Source organism: Nuphar pumila, chromosome 3, assembly GCF_984573655.1.
Source record: "Nuphar pumila chromosome 3, dmNupPumi1.hap1.1, whole genome shotgun sequence".
Classification (NCBI taxonomy): domain Eukaryota; kingdom Viridiplantae; phylum Streptophyta; class Magnoliopsida; order Nymphaeales; family Nymphaeaceae; genus Nuphar; species Nuphar pumila.
Genome location: NC_143251.1, coordinates 111,746,057 through 111,760,380, shown reverse-complemented (window position 1 = coordinate 111,760,380; position 14,324 = coordinate 111,746,057). Strand labels below are relative to the sequence as shown.

The window sequence follows — 14,324 nt, the reverse complement described above, 5'->3', positions numbered from 1 at the left end:
GAGCACAATTTGTGATTGTGGCTGTGATTATTCTTTCCTTGAATCTTGTGAAAGTTGGTAAAGTGATTGACCTTGTGACCAACAATCACAGCTTCTACTTTCTCAGATTTGATTGCCCATCCCCCCTGTGACCAAAGCAAACACGCCCAAAGATGTATTTTTTGGGGGAAAAAAAAACAAGGCTGAAAAAAATGAACTAAAGCAACGATAACTTTTCTTATTTACTCACTTCTACCACCACCACAACCTACTCCATTTGCCTAATACTTCCCAAGTCACTTCCCAAAGACTTTACACTTCACACATCAAAGCATCTATTGAACATTATTCATTTCCCAACTCCCACTTCATACACTTTTTTGCACCATTTCAATGCTTATAAAAAAAACTATGGTTCAAACTGCGAATCCTATATAAGTTATTTAGTATCATCAAATACTGCATGACAGGCTTCTTGCCTCCGAAACCTCGCTAGGATTCCTCCACAGCTGCAGGCTTGCAGCCTCATTTTTTTACACTATTATATGTTCTTTTACTTCCCCTATCCTCTTATCCAGTGTATGTTTGCATACAACTACTCAGAGATCTTGAAAACCTCAACATAAAGCTTCCAGTAATTTTGTACATCTTTACTGAACACTGTTTTTATCCCCATAGTTGAAACAAAGCAATTATGCTTAACTAAATAAAAATCATAACTAAGAACGTTACTTTCTAGAAGATACATGGACCTAGAAAAAGAACTAAAGGAAAACGGCTAAATCAGACAGCCACCTCGAACTGTTGGACCACCTGTTTGAAGTCGACGAAGATGAACTGTATTAGAGCACTTTGTGCAACAGTAGTATATTCTATTAGTTGAATGATCCACAGTTTCCTGTGCAGAGAGGGAGTTTGGGGGGGAGGGGGGGGGGGGGTGAGGAGGAGGAACTAAGTGACCACAATTAGCTGAAAAGGGAAAAGAGAAAGAATCCGCTGTCATGAGATCAGCTTCCAATGCATTTTGAAAAGATGTAGAGAACTGTTCAAACTCATGATTCCAATGTGTTTCTCAGAAGTGCAACATCGACATCAAGCAAGATTATGTGAAACTATTAAACCACAATCAAATCTATAATCCAACTTACTAACTATATAGATGTTGTTGATCACATCATTATACTAGTCTTTCCTCTAGAAAAAGAACAAAGAAAAAGAGGTCTGAACACAGAATTCAAGGGGCATTACAGTTAATAGGGGAAAAAGGGGCATCGACTCGGTCTCAAAATTTGGCATCATCACTGTTGGGCTCTGCCCAAGTCCCTGGGAACGAAGTAGAATTTACCAATAACATGAAGAACCGCAACAAAAGCTATAAAACCGATGCTCATGATGAGGACAACATTAGGTGAGATCTTGAGCCCCGGTGCATCATCTGTGTAGAACTGCAGCATGGTGTTGCCAGCAGCTCCAGAACTGCCACTGCCTCCAGCAGGCCGCCTCCTACGCAAACTGGCAGCTGCTGCTGCACTGCCCCTAGGGGGTGCTCCACCATTTGGAACGACCATTGTTCTCTGAGACATAATAAGGAGAGGAAAGCAGATATGCAATTTTAAGTTCAGAAAAAAAATCTTATCTATTATCACAGTCTAGATCAGCAAAATTTTCAGATAAAAAAAGCATAGAAAGGAATATAACTGTAGCTGATTCTAAGAATCTTCTGATTTGGACAACTACTGAATGATTCCCTCAACCTGAAGCTGGTTTACAGGATTCGAGATGCATTTTATTTGCCAATACCCTGATTCAAAATTCTGGAACCTTAAGGTGCCGCATGGACTGCATTACTTGTCCGGCAACAGCAGAGACTTGAGGCATAACGGTGAGATATTCACAAGGTCCATGGCTTGATATATCAGTTGTAACAGGGAACATTCAATTTATCATAAAAGTACTTGCTTAAGAGATACTGTAGCGTGGAGTATAATGCAGCCTTTAATGAGAATTATACTCCAACTGTTACCAAATTATGAAGGCTGAAACCTCACAAAGGAAAACCTAGTGTTTGACATGTTCAGCCATTCATTTCCTCACTATTTAGTGGATATGGACATGACCCTTTCCCCTGTTCCCTAAAGGTCAATACTTTGACTTAATGTAACTGTGCAGAAAGAATTTCTGATACAAAGAGTGTTAGGGGGAACCTACAAGAACCAAACAGACTGTGATGTAGTTTATAAGCACATAGCATGGATCATGGGAAGGTTTTTAGAGATATCTCGGTCCAATCAATTGTTGATCTCACCTCTTTTGCGAGGTACTCCTCTAGCCTGGAAGCAAAATGCTTGGGTCCACTCAGACCAACTTCTTATTGAAGAAACCCCCTCTAAAGAATTAGACCAGGGAAAATACTTTGCACTAAAGATTGCAAGAATAATTCATAGGCTACAAACTGTTAGAATTTTCAATATCCACAGAGAAGCAAATGTAATACCAGACCAGCTAGCCAGGAGCACTCACCAATATTGAAAATCCTAGAATCCAAGCACTCACCAATACTGAAAATCCTAGAATCACATGGAAAAATATGGAATACTCATGGTGCACTTTTGCCTGCTGATGAATGCATTGTTCCAACCACAGAAGGCAAAAGATTTACAATTGACATCTTCCTTAAAAAAAAGAGTGTGATCTACAATCAAAGTAAGAAGCAGTCAATGGTTCTAAGCTCATGGCCAACCTAAGTTTTATTAGATGATAGGCCCAAGGTTCTAGATGCAGGCCTAACTTCAAGATCATCAAGCCAAACATGTATTATCCATGACTAACATTTAGGGTGTGTTTGATTACCTCGGATCTCTGAGGAGAACCAAGGTTTTGTGGATCGAGGAGTGGGGCCCATGCCTTGATCAACCTCCTTGACAACCCCACCCCACCCCCAAAAAAATTAAAACAAAAACAAAAACGTGGATTTCAAGTCTGATTGGAGGCCCCCAAAGGTGCTTGGCATAGTGGGTTAGGACCTAGGCCGCTAGGCAGGTGGTCTAGGTTCAAATTCCATTGGTGTCACCCCTTGCGCAAGCCAAAGCGTGGCGACTCCCTGGGGGCAAGGGGTAAGCCCACGGAGCTTTACGCTGCCAGGATAGCGACCGTAAGTACAGTAGAAAAAGCCAGCGTGGCTAGGTCTCTGTTCTTGGGGGTGGTTTCTCCGTGTAAATATCAAAAAAAAGGCTGATTGGGGGGTGGGCGGGGGTGTTGAACTAGATATTCTCGAATCTCTAGTCCAAAAACCTTGGATCCTAGATTTGGGGTAATCGAACGCACCCTTGTACTCAATCAGTTTCCTTCAAACATATAACTTCAGTTAGCTTCCTACAATTAAAACATTTTCTGTTGTTTAACTTTAGAAGGATGAAGAAGCCAACTCTCTTGATCAATTAGGTTGTTTCAACATGAATATGTAAGCCCATACTACTCTCCTACATGAACATACACCAGTTAAAATATTGTATAACAACAAAACAAGAGCATCATAATGTGTACCAAAAATTTTAAGGTGAAAGCTTCAGGGGACCAAAACAACTTTTTAATGTCTTCCCACAAGTATCAATTTTCTTCTTATCAAGGCTTTTATTGGGAAAAAAAGAGGAAAGAAGCAGCAGAAAACTACATATGCATCTAAAAGACCAAATGAATATATAAATATATTTATATATAAGCGTTTCTATTAGGTAAATTTATACCAGTTCAACAAATGGAAGTCCAATCTTCGGATTCTGTTTTGAACTCTATAAAGAAGTCAGTGTATAGACGTGATAAATATAGGAAAACAAGAAAGAAAAAGAGACCAACAAAGAGAAGATGTAATGGTGCACAAGAGACATATAGCATGTGGTGTTTTCATATGTATATCAATTAACAAAAAGTTAGTAATGGTTGACCTTTTGTTGGCTCTTGCCATTATACCAGATTTCTCTATCTCAACACCAAATGAGAGCAACAATGCAAACCACATACAATTTTGTGTTATTTGTTATCTTAGCAAGATATGCCTACCAGCAAGTCATTCAAAGTAGAACATGTCTACGTGTCTATCCCAGCTACAGCACCATCATTCGTTGGGCACTTCAAGACGCACTATTTAGTTCTTGTGAGTGTCAAACGCTAATAGATAGTGACGCTTATTTGTAAAACGAATTTTAGGTTGTTTTGGAATTTTCATTCAAAAATACAGTTTGCAGTTAAATTTTTCAGTTTGATTTAAAATTATAAATATCTATAATTTAGTTTTGGAATCATATGTCTGTATTTTTAGCTGAATTTTCAATCAAGGACTTTCCTTTGAAAACAGCTAGCTCATTAAAGGAACTGTTCTTCAAACAACCTATAAGCATATGTTTCAGCATTTCATGAGAGATGTCATTTCATGAACTCCAGTTTCTCCCTCTCTGCTCCATTGTATAAGCAATATGGTGAATTGCCAAAAGGTATTAATTCCTAAGTCTTTTTTTTCCTCTTCTTTGCTTAATAAAGTATTGGGGAAAAACAGAATTACCTTTATTACTTTTTTTACTACTCTCAGAGCTCCACGATGGCTCCTCTTTTATCTTTCTTTCCCTTCCTTTGATGATGGTTTCTTCGAAATAGGCCATGCTTCATTTTCATTGCAAAATCTCTATTCCTCTTTTTGATGAAGATAAGAAAGGTGAGGAATATCCGAATATGGTTTAACTGAAAAAGGGTTTTCATGGTCTATAGGAGATTTTAATTTTTTACTTCGATAGGATTTTTGGTTGGATTTTTAATCGTGTAGTTTGCAAGTACGCTTGATTTCTTCCAGAATAGGTTATGCTACATTTTCATTGCAAAATCTCAACTCCCTGAAGGGGGAGGAATATGGTTTAACCGAAAACCAAAGGATTTTCTTGGTTTACAGGAGATCTTTGATTTTTTTTTCAATTTTCAATTGGGCTTTTGGTTAGATTTTTTATCGTGTTAGTTTGCAAGTACACTTGTCGCTCAAAAACTTACACCAGAATCCTGATGTACGGAAATTTGTTCAACAGAAAACAAGGAAAAAATTAACTTCTAAACACGCGTTTGGATCCACAAACTCTATCTACCCCAGATTTGCGATTGCGCTCCCAAATTAAAAAGGATTTCTTGGTATGGATTGATTAATTAACTGAAGCCAGAAATTAAGAATTGACTCAAAAGCAAAATTCATTCCTAAACGCGAAGAAAAACATGCAGAAATTTCGCCTAAGTCGATAAGAAGAGAAAAGAACAACCGAAAACCAAACCCCAAAAAAAGAAAAACCCAAGAAAGCGAATCCACAACCGATTCGATCTACAAACTTCGACAAACCCATTTTTTCGTATGAAAGAACCAAAATTATCATGATTTCATCTCCAAATTATGCTTGATCTAACCAAATCTACAAGCAATTCTTGCATATTCTAACACAAAAGTAGGTAAAAGAAAAAGAAGAATCCAGCCAAGGATAGGGTTTTTTCTGCGGCAATCTATGGAAGGATCGAGATCCGAAGGACGTACCGTGATTCAAACGCCCAAAACCAACGGAAAAGGATTAAGGATCGCTCCGATCGAGCTCCGTCAAGCCTCTCTCTCTCTCTCTCTCTCTCTCTCTCTCTCTCTCTCTCCTTGGAATGAGAAACCTACCACGAGGACGGTCTTACATGGCAGGCTGTCGACGAGAGAAATTGCTGCGTTGATACAGAGGTGCACCCAAACGTCAAACCCCCAGCACGGAACGGGTCATAACAATGTTTTAAAAGGCAAACATTTGTCCATGCAAAAAATCGTGTTTTTTTTAAGATATATCACAGGGCCACGCCATTTTGATGGCGTGTTCATGGAGATACGATCGGGGCACGATTTACCTTAACGCTGACACGTATAGACAATATCTTAATAATATTTAATATTTTTATTGCTTTAATTTCAACAAATATGCATTCTTAACATGAAAATGTCAAGAAATTGTTTTTTTATTGATTACAAATTTTAAAAAATTGGTGTCCTCGTGTCGTATTTTTCCCAAAAATAATTCAAGCCTATGAGTTGAAGCCCAAGGAAGGTTGGCGTAGTGAGGTGGGGGCCTTGGCTGCTAGACAGACAGTCATTGGATTGGAGATTCAAACTGGATACGATAATATGGATAATATGTGACCAATTATGGATGAGATCTGACATCAATATGATTGGTTCTACTCAGGTCCAGATAAAAATTAAGCAAAGATAATTGGATTCAGGTTACAATCAAATCTGAGCCACCCCATTGTACCTTTTCCCATACGAAACGCAATAGGTTTCTTTCTGTGAATCCAGTACCACAAGATCACACCTTCCAGGATCCATAGTTTCAGTATGATATCTAAGCGAGAAAGGGACCCGGTTCCAAAACCCATTCTTCAGAAAGCAACAGTGTAGGTTAGGGATGCAAATGGGTCGGATCCAGGATGAAGGTTCTGCAAATTTTGACTGTTCTGAATCCGATTCTGATCCGAATCCCTTTGTATTCAATTGTTCCGGATCCGAGCCGTTTACATCCCTAGTGTCGGTCATGACTAGACCGGCCGATATCTGACATGTTTTCTGTTGGAGAACAGCCCACCTGTTTTGCAAAACTGATTTGAAATCCCAGTTTTGCTCTCAAACCAGGTGTACAAAAACCTGGTTTCACACCCAAAACCAGTCTTTCCAACCTGGTTTTAAGTGTCATCCAAACAGTACCTTAGATGTTTTCCAAATCCAATGTGCATCCACTGCCTATTAGACATAGAGTGTTGTCACAAGATTTTGAAATTCTCCGGAGATCTTCATAGGACAAAATCTCGTTATTATCGCGAGATTTGAACATCTCATCCATTTCAAATATATCGCAATATTGAGACCTAAGGGGTTTGGCATAGAGGGATGGAGCCTAGACTGTTAGACGGACAGTCTAGGTTCAAATCCCATGGGCATCACCCTCTGCGTAAGTTCACATGTAAATGGACAGGGTCTGATCATGAATCGGACTTATAAACGCCGTTGAACTCAAATATAAAAATTCAATACTAAATCCAACCTGATTAACAAACTGAACTTCAAAATCTACATCAAAACCGATCACAAATATGTAAGATGGCCAAGTATCTGACTCAAACCGGTTACAGTGAGCTCTAAAAGGACCCAAAGTATCCCATCGTTGTCCTGCAGCTCCCACTGATATCAGAATGAGGAATATACATGGAGTCAATTTGATCTCTTTCATGTGGCACAAGAAAGCAAATAGTTTACTTTCAAACTCATATGTGACAAAAGTAATGCCAAATATCAACGATATTTTGAAAAATCATGAGAAATTACCGTACTGCTTTTCCGTAAATATCAGCAGAAAATATTTTTGATTTTTAAGTTTTATTTATTTCACTTTTATTCACAAGCACCTCAGTGACTATGCCTTAAAAAGGTGGACATGCATACTTGCAACAACATTTTTTCAAGCTGAACAAGGTAACGGCCCCAAAGGGATTTGGCGTACTGGGATGGGACCTAGGCAGCTAGGCAGGTGATCTAGGTTCAAATCTCATGGGCATCAACCCTGGTGAAAGCCGAAACATGGCAACTCCATGAGGGCCCACAGAGTTTTACGCTGCGATAGTAAGTACGGCAGGCCGAGCCAGTGCGGCTAGGTCTCTGATCCTGCAGCGGTTTCTCAGTGTAAATATAAAAACAAAAAAACTGAAGGTGAATGCCCCTTAAAAATACACGATGCCAAAGGAGCTGTTAGCAAGAGATCAATCAAACCTTCACAGCAAAAAAAATATTGACTGGCTTGTTTTTCAAGCTCAACCCCTCTGGCCTTACCATTCCCTGTCAAAATCCTTCTCCAACCACACGGCTCAGAAGGACCAAGAAAACAAACCCATAGTTGGATTCATCACCAAGTAGACAAAACAGGATGACTGCACCATCCATAAAAAGAACACAAAACTCTAGTCTTGCAACTGTGAATGGCCATGTTACAATAGATCAACCAACCCGTTTCGCCGTCCGCTCTTTCATGGATTGGAACCCCCATTATTGTGGTTTCAGTCTGAGCCTCATATGGCAAGAACATCATATTAAGTTCATTCATGGGCAAACAGTATTCAGCTACTCAGTTCAACCTTTGTTGGTATGTTCTCTTGGATAAACTTACATTCAAATTTGAACCTGGTTGCAGCAAATACAAGGCTCATGTTGTCTTGCTACATTGCTCTTGGATTAAGAAGCAACGACATCAGAATAAATAGCATTTCCTACACATATTACAAAATTTTTCTGCCCAACAACGAGCAGCGCAGCGTATGTAGGAAAAACAGGTGAATGCTCGCTAAATTACAGAAACACAATTCACTTGTACAAACACTCAAAGAAGTGGTAGCGATACCAGTGAAGAATCATCTTTCACAAGGTTAGAGCTGGGAGTTGCTGAGGAATGTGACCATGCATCTTGCACCCTGAAACATCCTGTCCAGTCTTTCCCAGATTGAGCTTTGAACCTCTAGAAGCTTCCTTGCCTTGTCCAATAGTGTCGACTGGCACCTGACAGTTTCCCCATGTATCTGCTCATATACATGAAAAGGAAAAAAAGAAGGGGACAAGTTAGAACTGAGAGGCAAGGTTTTCCCAATAATTGGGCTATTTTAAGCTTAGTGGTGCAGATATGACATAAGCCAGTATAAGCCATTCATTCTGCATCACAAATCAGTTCTTCGCAGTTGAATCTGAGCTTTCTGATGCGTGACCCCACGGAACTGAGTCCCTAGCCCAGACAATGTCTGGCTAAGTTGCATAAGTAAAACTAAGCCATAAATCTGTGAAGGAACTTTGGGAACAGCAATGACAAATACAGAAGCCATTGAAACATACCATCAAAAAGAGCCTGATCATGGCTTGGATTAACTCGAAATTGTTACTGCAAGACAGCTCACAAATGAAATAGTCCAGAAGCAATTCAATTGAATGCAGCTCTGCACTGTGATCATTAATTTTCAGATCTTCATCTGTAATTTGCAGCATTCGAAGCTCTAGATCCAGGGTTGATGGAGAGAGGCTTTTAAGATACTCCGTCAAAGGCCCAACTGCCATGAAGGAGATAATAATTTCTAAATTCCAAGAGCTCACAAAAACAAGGTTTAACATCATCAGCCTCAATGTCCAGGCACGTTCAGATGCATAAATTGGTCGAGAGTACACCAGTCTTAACACTAAGCTTAACTGAAAGCAGGCTATGTGCAAGCAGCTTGGCTTATTAACTAACCCTACTTGCTGATAACTTTGAAAAACTGAAAAAAAAAAAACAAAGTACTATGCAGATACGCTCATTGTGCTGCTATTGCCACAGAGACTGAACATGTGCTACTTTCTGTGCAGAACTCAATAACATAGAGTAATTTTTAAGAGTAATAGCTTGGGGGTATTCAGGAAACTACAATTCTGACAAACCAGACAGCAAGAACCTATGAGATAAGGATATCAACTCAACCTCTGGTTTAGCATGTGCAAATTTAATGAAAACAAATTGCAACTCTGATGGAACAAGTTGAAAACATGTCAGGACACCTCAAGACACTAATCCCATTCTTGCTACCGGAATCAACTGGTTACACATGACACCATTGTGTGACAGTAATGTTCAATCTTCTTGAGACTAAGTTTCCTTGCTCTAAATATGCCAGTGACTTATGACTACTCTTATTATCATTCTCAATCCTTGGCTTATTTTGGCTTTGGATTGGTTTTTCTCAAGCTGATAAACCAGTCGTGATATACAGTCACTGGCTTTATTTTCACATACCTCCAAAACTTGGTAGCATATACCTATCAAAACATTATACTTTCAAAAACTAAATATTTATACTGAATGAATAATGCTTTGAATTTCTAATGGTTGGCAGTGGTCTCAGTTCCACTTCCCTCTAATACTACCGTACTACCAGTGAAGCAGGTGAAACTGTCACCTAGATAAAAATACGGGTACACGGTACAACTCCTATAAAAGCTGGTGTGGCAGGCATATTTTACCAGAAGGTGTAGAAATGCACGTGTTTGTTTTTGTGTGTGTGCACGTGTGAGTGACTGACTGCAAGAAATGACCACACTGAAATATAAAGAAAAGATGATAAAACGTTATAAAACATATGTTCTATATAGCATGCAGTATACACCCAAAAGCACTCAACACTGTTAACCAAGTACCAGTATTGACATGAGTATGCCAGGTTGTTTGAAACACCCAGGCATAGGTGCAAGTATGTCTCGCCAGTTCAGCTTGGACACTGTTCCATCAAGGGCAAAACGCCAAACAACCTTAAGGGAAAGGACAGCATCGAATATATTTTCTCAAATCCAGTGAAAATTTGAAATAAACATGATTCATCCACCAGTCAGCCATAGGATTTGCAGCTACAAGTAGTAATTTCTGTTCAATAATGAAGTGCTTAAATATAAAGTTCAGTGTTTTCAAGCAATTGAAAACAACACTAGAAATCTTATAGAGCTAAAGATATAATAGAACATTTGATATTATCTTTTCCGATAATTTTGGCTCTTCCTAAAAAAAACTGAGCAACCGATGGTACGGTTTAGGAAAAGTAGAACTTTGCACCTTCTAATTCGAAAAAAGGTTATTTGTAAGTTCAAAGAGAGAATGAGAAAGCATGCATTAGTATACAAATGTTATCAAGCACATCAACCCACTCACCTAGTTGACTAGGGACATAGCTATTGGCCAACAACAAACAGGGTCACAGTGTTCACCCAGTCACAGGTATATAGGTAAGAGCCTAGTCAATCTAGATGAGCTAAGTGAGGAACAATGAGGGCATCACCGTTCAAGCATACATTTTTGCTGTAAACTTGAAAATATGCTTCATAGCAAGGAACCTTATCAGTATCGCCCACACCAATGAGAAGTGAAAGACCCAGGAGGTAAAACAGCAAGCGAAACATTGAGACAAAAAAGAGTGGGATATGTGGTTCGTTGCACAATTAAACGATCACTGAATCCACCTGGATGAACATACTCTTAAATGGACAGATGTTGATTGGATCCACCAGGATGATCATTCACTTACATGGACAGATGTTGGGCAAACAAGCAGGGACCCTCAGAGTGCAGGCATATTTACAAGGAGAAAAAGAAGAATGAAAAGAAAAAGTGTGTACATATATAGAGAAAGTGGATGTGGATCCTGAACAAACCTAAGAACGACATTCATATGGAGGATAACGACTTGATGATGACAAGCTTACATTGTTATCAAATAGTGGAAAAGGAACATGGAAGGAAACCATAGGGTTCTTTCATGACTGTCAGTTCCAATTAAACCAAATTATCACTGCCTTTCAAACATTCATCATTACATGTAATAACTAGTTGTCACTTACTACATTGCAGTTCATACTCTAGTCACTAGGTATACCCAATTAAGCTAGGTCCAACGACCGTGATTAACATGATGCTTGCAGCAATGTAGAGCATACTACTAGAAAAGCAATCAGTTTATAGCAGACACTCACAGCTTTTTGTTTCTGAACAGGAGTCTAGAAGTTGCAAAAACTGTGATGGCGATTGGGGCATCCTCCTATCACGTGTCAGTTTCTTAGCCTCTGAGTTCTTGTTCTCTTTACCCTTGTCCTCTTCACCAACAGTTAGTGCATTAGATTTAAACGACACATCACCCGAAAGAGAAGGAACCGAGGGCAAGAAAAAAGGGGCCTTTTCAGGTTTCTTTGGTGGTTCAATTGGTTTGTTTCTGACCTGACAAGATTAAACAATTAATTAAATAAAGATAGAAATTTAGTTAAATAAAGCTATAAATACCAAAAGAAAATAATACATGAAATTGGAACATGACAGAACTTATAACAGGCAGGCACATGAACCTAGACACATGCATGCATATGCATACACACATCCAACATGAAAAAATTAGTTTATTAAAACAAAAAGCTAGGACATACCACCTCAGTTTAGCACATCAATAACATGTGAGTTGCGACACAACGCAAAAAATTATCGTGCATACAACTCTCTCTCTCTCTCTCTCTCTCTCTCTCTCTCTCTCTCTCTCTCTCTCTCTCTCTCTCTCTCTCTCTCTCTCACACACACACACACACACACACAAACATACACACAATGTGCGCATGTGCACCTGTGTGTGTGTGTGTGTGGAGGGGGTCTGTGTGTGTGTTCATGCGTGAGTGCATGTGTGTGCACACACACAATTCCTTATCGTATGGTAGCATTACCTTCCTCCGAGTGCTCCAACTGCTATTGGTGAACACATAGATGCACACACAGACAACAATAGCTCTTGTCCCAATGATGGATGAAAATATGATACGTGCATGAAGATGTGATTCCCTGAAACTCCTCACTCATACATACAGATGATCAAGTTGAGAGGTGATGAGGTTTGCTAAATGCCAAAATTTCAAAATCAACATGAGAAATCACATTATAAGGGGGCATTTGCATCTCACAGAAACAGCTGCAAAAGGAAGCTCCATGCAGAGCCTCCTGCAACACACAAAACCGCCATAGACAACAAAGTGATGAAAACATCACTCAACCTTGGGTAGATGTCACAATTTGTTTACCACAAAATAGTTGCAGCGAGATTTATAGGAAAGTAAGGGCAATTTAAGCAGATTGTTGAAGATGCTACTAAACATGAACACATTAACAAAAACATAATTTCTTGAAACCAAATAAAGGAATTGGTAGCAAGGGAGCTTTTCTTGGATATGAGGGGCAGTGAAAAATGATTGCTGCTGGAAAACTAATAAGGCCACACGAAAGGGAAAAAAGAAAGACAAAAGAAATAGCACTAAGTCATTTAGTTTATGTTTTTAAAAAGAACACAAAAAAAGCTCAAGAGCATCAACAGTTGGAGAGTTGGAGTACGCTATCCAGCATGAATCTTTTGGTTGCAAATGAGACAGATGAGGACATGTTGATGGGACAAAATTTTGGGCACAGCCTAAACTAAAGTAGTTATAACCCATGCGACCTGATGGCTGACAGACTTAAAAGGGCATCAACCTAGGCATGGACCTTTAACCAAATACACACAAACAATTAAGCTGGGGGCTGGCACACTCAACTGAACTCAAAAAAGATATTCCAATGAAAGGCAATTAAGCCATACATATAATGCTTGTCAGACTGGCATAACTCCATATAAACAGAAAAGGTATAAAATAAAACATTAAAAAAAACTTTGATTAAGATATAAACATGAATGCACAGGACTACACCGTACCTTTATAATATCTAAATGAACAAGGCTTTGCCACTGGCTCTTGGGGAGTAAAGAAAGGGTCACAAGATCAGGAATTTGCTCATTAAAATAAGAGGTGGAAGGTTTTTCCTTGGTAGACAACTCCTTGTCACCTAAGTGAGAAATTTCTTCGTCCTCAGATCCGTTGTTTGTAGATACACCAGGCATTTGAACACTTAGAACCTCTTTTCCACTTGCATAGAAGTCCATATCGCAGGATCCAGAAAACATCATCTGATTAACCCTGCAGGGTATCCAAAAATATGTTCAGGGCCAGGCTCATATCAGAGGACAGAATAGATAGCAGAGTGGAAGATGCAAATTGCAAACACATTTAACAGAGACTTGTGGCCAGCTCAACTTCTCAGAGAGGAAGCACATTAAACTGTGAATTTTCATGAATGAATTTAATTACTGGAATATACAGATTTATAAAGTACTGGCTGGTCACCAATAAGCAATGACGATCTCCCAAATTCAAACAAAAGTATTTGGGCTTTTACATGTGAAAAACCAAAGCAAGCCTTGGAGCAGAATACAGGAATTCATAAGATGGCTCATGCTACCTAACTCACCAGAGATAGATACCATTTTGATCAACATGAGAGGTTGCCAAAATATCCATGTTAGGAGACAATGACAATGCAGTAATAGGCACATCAACGTGCATCGCATCTATCTGCCTGGCCAGGATGACATCCCATAATCTGAGACTTCCGTCCATACTGGCAGATAAAAGCCATTTTCCATCTTCACTAAAACACAAATCAGTTATACGATCTGTATGACCCACAAATCTCCGAACCATTCGTACAGCAATAATATCAAATAACCTTATGACCATATCATCTGCCACTGTTGCCAACAGGCCTGAAAAGATAAAAGTCCAACATCTTAAGGTCCATTACTGACATATCATGGCTAATGGAAACATAAAAGGTAGACAGAAATGTTACAGCTGTTACTACAAGATCTACAATGAAAGCAAACATTATTTGCAACCA

At 39.1% G+C, this 14,324-nt stretch overlaps 2 protein-coding genes across 2 annotated transcripts in view; both read right to left on the bottom strand.

The window, feature by feature from the left end:
• Positions 1 to 1,098: 1,098 nt before the first annotated feature.
• LOC149843313 (uncharacterized) lies at positions 1,099 to 5,677 on the bottom strand. The gene is made up of 2 exons (XM_089999715.1): positions 5,537 to 5,677; positions 1,099 to 1,553 (listed from the first exon to the last, which is right to left on the bottom strand). The coding sequence occupies exon 2, from the start codon at positions 1,545 to 1,547 to the stop codon at positions 1,278 to 1,280; it is 270 nt and encodes an 89-aa protein (XP_089855841.1). The 5' UTR covers positions 1,548 to 1,553; positions 5,537 to 5,677; the 3' UTR covers positions 1,099 to 1,277.
• A 2,461-nt stretch (positions 5,678 to 8,138) lies between these two features.
• LOC149843312 (transducin family protein / WD-40 repeat family protein) overlaps positions 8,139 to 14,324 on the bottom strand; it is a 58,800-nt gene continuing 52,614 nt past the window's right edge. Inside the window, exons 14-18 of the mRNA XM_090001778.1 lie at positions 13,896 to 14,190; positions 13,303 to 13,564; positions 11,555 to 11,795; positions 8,903 to 9,114; positions 8,139 to 8,595 (exon numbers count right to left, since the gene is read on the bottom strand). Coding sequence (XP_089857904.1) covers positions 8,446 to 8,595; positions 8,903 to 9,114; positions 11,555 to 11,795; positions 13,303 to 13,564; positions 13,896 to 14,190 — 1,160 coding nt within the window. The 3' untranslated portion in view covers positions 8,139 to 8,445. The remainder of the gene's footprint in view (positions 8,596 to 8,902; positions 9,115 to 11,554; positions 11,796 to 13,302; positions 13,565 to 13,895; positions 14,191 to 14,324) is intronic.